Source organism: Bubalus kerabau, chromosome 17, assembly GCF_029407905.1.
Source record: "Bubalus kerabau isolate K-KA32 ecotype Philippines breed swamp buffalo chromosome 17, PCC_UOA_SB_1v2, whole genome shotgun sequence".
NCBI classification, from domain to species: Eukaryota; Metazoa; Chordata; class Mammalia; order Artiodactyla; family Bovidae; genus Bubalus; species Bubalus kerabau.
Window position 1 is genome coordinate 67,021,418 of NC_073640.1, and position 6,002 is coordinate 67,027,419.

At 61.3% G+C, this 6,002-nt stretch overlaps 1 protein-coding gene across 1 annotated transcript; it reads left to right on the forward strand.

The window, feature by feature from the left end:
• Positions 1-1,544: 1,544 nt before the first annotated feature.
• On the forward strand, positions 1,545-3,885 carry TMEM86B (transmembrane protein 86B). The gene is made up of 3 exons (XM_055551575.1): positions 1,545-1,726; positions 2,008-2,251; positions 2,870-3,885. Exons 1-3 carry the CDS (start codon positions 1,676-1,678, stop codon positions 3,250-3,252), a joined length of 678 nt encoding a protein of 225 aa, XP_055407550.1. The 5' UTR covers positions 1,545-1,675; the 3' UTR covers positions 3,253-3,885.
• The last annotated feature ends 2,117 nt before the right edge of the window (positions 3,886-6,002 follow it).

Sequence of the window (6,002 nt, forward strand, 5' to 3'; positions counted from 1 at the left end):
CTGAGGAAAGAGATTACGGAGATCTGTCTCCTAGAGTAAAAGATAGAGTGGGCTAGAAAGGAGAGAGCGCGCGCGAGAGAAACCTATATTATATATTATATATATATATATATATGTATCTGTATATATGTATCTGAAGGGAGCAGAGTGGGCACGCGGGGAGCCAGGAAGAACGCAGGGCTGGGCGGCAGCAGCGAGGCCTTCACCCAGGCCCACTGGGGCTGCTGTGGGGGGTCCCGAGGTGACCACCACTCTCCCATCCAGCCGTGCCCCCATCCTGCGGTGCAGATGCCCACACCCACACTCGGCCTTTCAGCTCAGGTCCATCTTGGGGCGGGGGGGGGGGGGGGGGGCCGAGTGGGGGTCGTGCCTTTGCCTAGCCCCCTTGCCCCGGACCCTGCACTTTGACCCAGGCTGGGAGCTCTATGACTCTCCACCCGGCTCAGCCAGCTGTGAGGGAGGGAGCTGGGTTCCTGGTCCCAGGGGCCTTCCCTGGACATCCCCCCAGGACCCTGCCGCACTCACCGAGATCTCCATCTCCCACCGAGCCCGGGCGGGGACCTGGCTGGGGTCCCATTCCTCCTCCCGAGGGTCTGGGTGCAGCCCAGCTGCCAAGTGCCCTTGTCCCAGCCCCTCTCCCCAGGCGGGCATGAGTGTGCGCGTGTGTTCGTGCTGAGCTTCTGTTTCATATCGCAAATGTAAACAAATAAAGGACAGTTTAAGACTCGTGCTGCTCAGACCTCGAGTTCGGGGACATGGGGTCGGGGAGCCTGAGCTGGTCCCACACCGGGGCCTCCTGGGTGGGACCCTCAGAGCGTGGAATTAGGGTCCTTGGCCTCTTTGCTCCGCTGGTGGTGGTAACTTCTGCTCAGCTGGGAAGGGTTTCCTGGAGGAGGCGCTGAGCGCTCCTTGGTGCCTGGCCCCAACCCGCGTCCACACACACACAGGCTCCGGGTGTTGTGGTGGGCTTCCTGCCGGCCCTTTCTCAGCCCCATCACCCGCATGCCCAGAGCCCTTTCCCCTTAGTGAAGCAGTGGGGGTTGGGGGATTGGGGGCAGCCAGCCAAGCCAGACGAGGCGCCCGGGGTCCGTGGCTTCTGGCGGAGACCGGCTGTGCTGTGCACTGTGGCTGGCTGGACGCGGGGAGCCGTCCCTGGAGCCGCCTGTGGGCTAGCGCACTGCCCAGTGCCGCTGTCTGCTGGGCAGGCCTTCCCAGAGCGGGGGCGGGGTGGGGCGGGGAGGGCTCCTGAGGGCTCCTGAGGGACGGCCAGGCCCGGGCCGAGAGGGGAGGGGATGCCGCCGGCCTGTCCCTGGGCTCTGGCGTCCCCCGCCCTTCCCCCCTCTCTCATAGAGGAGCGGCCCTTGGAGTTCTGCGCCCCCTTCCCTCTGAGCCGCCAGGCGCAGCCGGTGGGAGGGGCGTGGCGGCCAGGCTCCCTAGGCAAGGAGGAAGCCAGAGGCAGGGGCCGCAGAGGGTGAGATACCCTGGGGTCCCGCGGGGGCCGTGTTAGCGGTGCCAGGCAGGACTGTCCCAGGGCGGGGCAGCATCTCCCTGAGCCTCTTATCAGTCCCAGAGTCCACAGGACGCTCCTGAGTTAACGTGTAACCACACGTCGTCCCCACCACCCTCAAAGCCAGCGGTGCCCACATGCAGGCCACTGGGGGGGCCGCAGGCCGACATGGACGCCCGGAAGGAGGGGCTGCTCCGGAAACCTCACTTCTCAGCTCAAGTGAGCGCCGCCGAGCTGGGAACCGGGCCTGGGCTCCTGGGAACCCAAGTGACCTGGAAGAATCGGGGGTGGGGGGAGGGGGGACAGGTTCTGTGAGCCTGAACGTCCTGGTGCCTGTGTGGCTGCCCCTTGCCCTGGGCAGCATGGCTGGGGTCCCCGGGCAGGGCTGGGCCTGGCCCCCAGGGGCCTGGAGGGCTCTAGCAGGGGGCTGGTCCCGGGAGCTGGGGGCTGGGCTGCGTTGCAGCCGCTCAGAGGCCCCCTTACCCCCGAAGCACCCACAGCCGCGCATGGGCCTGGGGCTGTTCCCGTTCTTTCTCGCCTGTGCCGTCTACGTCCTCGTCCAGAACTCCGCAGACCAGCCGCCCTGGGTCAACGTCCTGCTCAAGATCCTGCCCGTCCTCTACCTGGCGGGGTTCCTGAGGACCGCGCACCCCGGCGGGGGCTACCGCTCGCTCCTGCAAGGGGCCCTGCTTTGCTCGGCCGTGGGGGACGCCTGCCTTGTCTGGCCTGAGGCCTTACTCTACGGTGAGAGCGGGTGACAGGATGTGTTGCCTTGTCCCTTTTGGACGCCCCCCCAGTGGGTGGAGGGTGGGATACCGTGGTGGAGGGGCGACTCCCCAACAGAACTCCCTGGGGAGCCCACGGCCGTGAGAAGACGCATCCAGACCCCGGACCCCGCGCCTCCCACATGGGCGCAGGCGGCGTTCCCCGAGGCCGCGTGAGCGCGCAGGGCTCGTGGTCTCGAGCACGCTGCCAGAGGCCAGCCTCACCGGGAAGGGACGCCTGAAATGGGACGCGTGTACCAGCCAGGTGCCCCTGCAGGCAGAGGGCTAGCAGGTGCAGGAGCCGAGGTGCGTGCAGCCGCCGGGGCCCCCGCAAGCTGGGGTGTCCATCCGCGGGCGGTTCGGAGCAGAGCTGCATGGAACGCGGTGCGCGCCTGAGGCGGTTTGGAGGCCAACGGCCAGAAGAAGGGACGGCCGAAGAGGCCACCCTGGGAGATGGGGCGGTACGGCCAGGGTGGGAGCTGGCGCCGGGGGTCCGCCCTCTCCCTCCGGGCGAGGGCGGCAGGGTTAAGCCAGGGAGCAGCACGCTTAACCAGGCGCCGCCAACCCCCCCCTCCCCCCTCGCTGTTGTCTCCTGCAGGCATGGCTGCCTTCGGCCTGGCCCACCTGCTTTACCTCCGGGCCTTCGGCCTCACGCCCCTGAAGCCTGGCCTCCTGCTGCCCCTCCTCCTGGTTTCCGTTCTCTTCTTCCTGCTCCTGCATCCTCATATCCCGCCCCAAGTGGTCTGGCCCCTGCTGGCTTACTCCACAGTCCTGGTCGCCATGCTGTGGCGAGGCCTGGCCCGGGGCGGGAGTGCCCACTGGGGCGCCCTGCTGTTCGTGCTTTCGGACGCTGTGCTGGCCTGGAACACCTTCACCTACCGTGTGCCCCACGGCCACCTGCTGGTCATGACCACCTACTACTCGGCCCAGATGCTCATCACCCTGTCGGCCTTCCAGAACCCCAGGCTCAAGTCCCACTGATTCCCGGCTGAGGTGGGCAGGCGTCCACCCTCTCTCCTCCTGCAAGGACCTGGGCCCCAGTGAAGCCAGAGAAACAGCCCTGGGGGCGAGAGCAAGACCCCCAGACTCCAGTCTGCCGGTGCCGGTTCATCTGGAGACTAAACCGTTCCTGGAGTTCTGAGTCCACTGCCTTCCCTGCGTTCTGATTTCCAGGCCCTCAGCCAGACCCATGCTGGGTCCCCCCAGCCCCTGGCCTACTTCTATGACTCCAAATGCTCTCCGCATGTCGTGGCCTTGATTTATTCTTCTGTTGCTTAAAGTAAAGTGGGCATTGAACCGCCGACATCACCGTTCATTTGGGGAGGGCTGATCACAATAACAGCAAATAAGTCATTTTCCTCCCCCCACCCCCCGCACAGAATATACCATTTTAACCACTTTTAAGCCCATGATTCAGTGACAGTACATTAGCAGGGTTGTGCATTGAACAGTTGCTGCGGGCCCTCCCTTGGGAACACGTGTTTGTGTGTACAACGCAGTGATGTTAACTGTGCCCACAGTGGGCTGCTCGTGGCCCAGTCCTGGTGCCCAGGACTTGGGGGGGGGTGGCATAGAGTAACCCCCCTTCCCAGGGCCCTTTGATGGCGGCGGGGATTCATCATATTCATCGTGTCCATTGTCCAGATGAGGATGTTACTGAGTTGCGGTCAGGAGGAGGCTGGCCAATGTTAGTTTCCTGTGGCTGCTGTCAGAAATTACCATAAGCTGGGTGACTTAACAGAAGTTAAACCTCACAGTTCTGGGGGCCACAAGCCCAAATCCCCAGTGTCAGTGGGGGTGCCCTCTGTCCAAGGCATGCTTGGGGGAGGGTCCTTCCCTCCCCCCCAGCTCGGGACAGCCCAGCCAGGCTTCCCGCAGTGGTCTCCCTCCGCGAGGCTGCCCTCCCCTGAGGACACCAGCAGTTGGATTGAGGGGCCCACCCTAAGTCCAGGGCGATGTCATCCCGAGATCCTTAACTTGATGACATCTCCGAAGACCCTGTTCCTAAACAACATCACATCCATGAAGGCCTGGGCTCAGAACTTGAACACGTCTCTGGGGGACCACAGTTCAGCTGACTGCAGTCACACCCAGTATCAGGAGAGGAGAGGGCTGAGGAGATGAGGAAACTCAGAGGGGGCTTGGAGGAGGGGGTAGGTAAACACACGGTGGGAATGGAGTACTGAAGAAAGAACCCAGGTGTGGCCCTCGTCTTGGCTGTGACTTTGGCAGCCCTCTGCCCTTTGAGCCTCAGGTCCTGCATGTGAGGACAGAAAACAGAACTGCTCTCCAAACCCTGCTGTTTCTGCAGCCATGGTGTGCCTTTAGGGACTCTGATGGCAGAGAGGGGATGTCTACAACCCTGATGTGCTTTTAGGGACTCTTATAGCAGAAAGGGGACTTCCCTGGTGGCTCAGATGGTAAAGCATCTGCCTACAGTGTGGGAGACCTGGGTTCGATCCCTGGATAGGGAAGATCCCCTGGAGAAGGAAATGGCAACCCACTCCAGTACTCTTGCCTGGAGAATCCCATGGATGGAGGAGCCTGGTGGGCTGTAGTCCATGGGGTCGCAAAGAGTCGGACACGACTGAGCGGCTTTACTACTACTACTATAGCAGAGAGGAGACTTCCACAGCTATGATATGCTTTTAGGGACTCACAGCAGAGGGGACGGGGACTTCTACACCTGTGTTGTGCTTTTTTTTAGGGACTCTCATGGCAGGACACTGCTACATCCAAGATGTGCTTTAAAGGATCCCCCCCCACCCCAGAACCCACCCTTGGTGTTTAGTCCCTGCCCCACCTCCAGGCCAGGACCCCTTACTCACCACAGAGAACCGCCTGAGGTCAGATGAGGCAGGTGTTCTGCCTGGGGCGGGTGCCTGCTCTTCCCAGTCTCGGATGCCACGTTGGCCGGGGTGCCTGCCTTCAGCTGCACACCCGCTTGGTGGTCGTGGACCGCCTCCTGCGCTGCCCAGGCCCTCATCATTCTGTCAGCCATTGAGAGTGGGAAGCTCATGACAGAGTAACTGCAGGGCAAATAAAGTGAGCACCCTCTCCCCTCCTAAAGGGCCCCCAGGACAGCCTCCCACCTAGGGAGAAGTGCTAAGGAGCAGTATTTCCAGCCTCCGTCTGTCTGAACCCCATGTTCTGTTTTTTGAAGCTGAGCTAGGGGTGACATAACTGTGTACCTTTAAGGCACGCTAGTGTTGATTTGATACTTGGATACGTCACAGTAAGTACCCCGGGAATGTTAGCTAACACCTCTTGAGTCATCACATAAGGACCGTTGCTTTATTGTGGTGGGACCAATTAAGATCTAGTCTCTTAGCAGCCTTGTAATTTATAATATAGCATTGTTGTCTGTGGTCACTCTTTGACCATGATCTGTTTGAAGGCATTTGTACCCAATTCCTGAAAAAAAATGTTATGATGGCAGCTTTACTGGGATAGTCTCAGGCTTCCCTGGTGGCTCAGACTATAAAGAATCTGCCTCCAGTGTGGAGACCCGGGTTTGATCCCTGGGTCAGGAAGATCTCCTGGAGAAGGAAATGGCAATCCACTCCAGTACTCTTGCCTGGAGAATCCCATGGACTGAGGAGCCTGGAGGGTGGGCTACAGTCCATGGGTTCACAAAGAGTCAGACATGACTGAGTGACTAACACTTTCACTTTCTTCATCTACCACCCAACAGCCCACTCAAAACTGTAGACGTGGTTTTTAGTATATTC

What these genes read in the sequence shown, in the direction of transcription:
- TMEM86B (XM_055551575.1), top strand. Translation starts at nt 1,676, where the DNA reads ATGGACGCCCGGAAGGAGGGGCTGCTCCGGAAACCTCACTTCTCAGCT. An exon ending in AACCTCACTTCTCAGCTCAA is followed by an intron (nt 1,727 to 2,007) that starts GTGAGCGCCGCC and finishes AAGCACCCACAG; the next exon opens with CCGCGCATGGGCCTGGGGCT. An exon ending in GCCTGAGGCCTTACTCTACG is followed by an intron (nt 2,252 to 2,869) that starts GTGAGAGCGGGT and finishes TGTCTCCTGCAG; the next exon opens with GCATGGCTGCCTTCGGCCTG.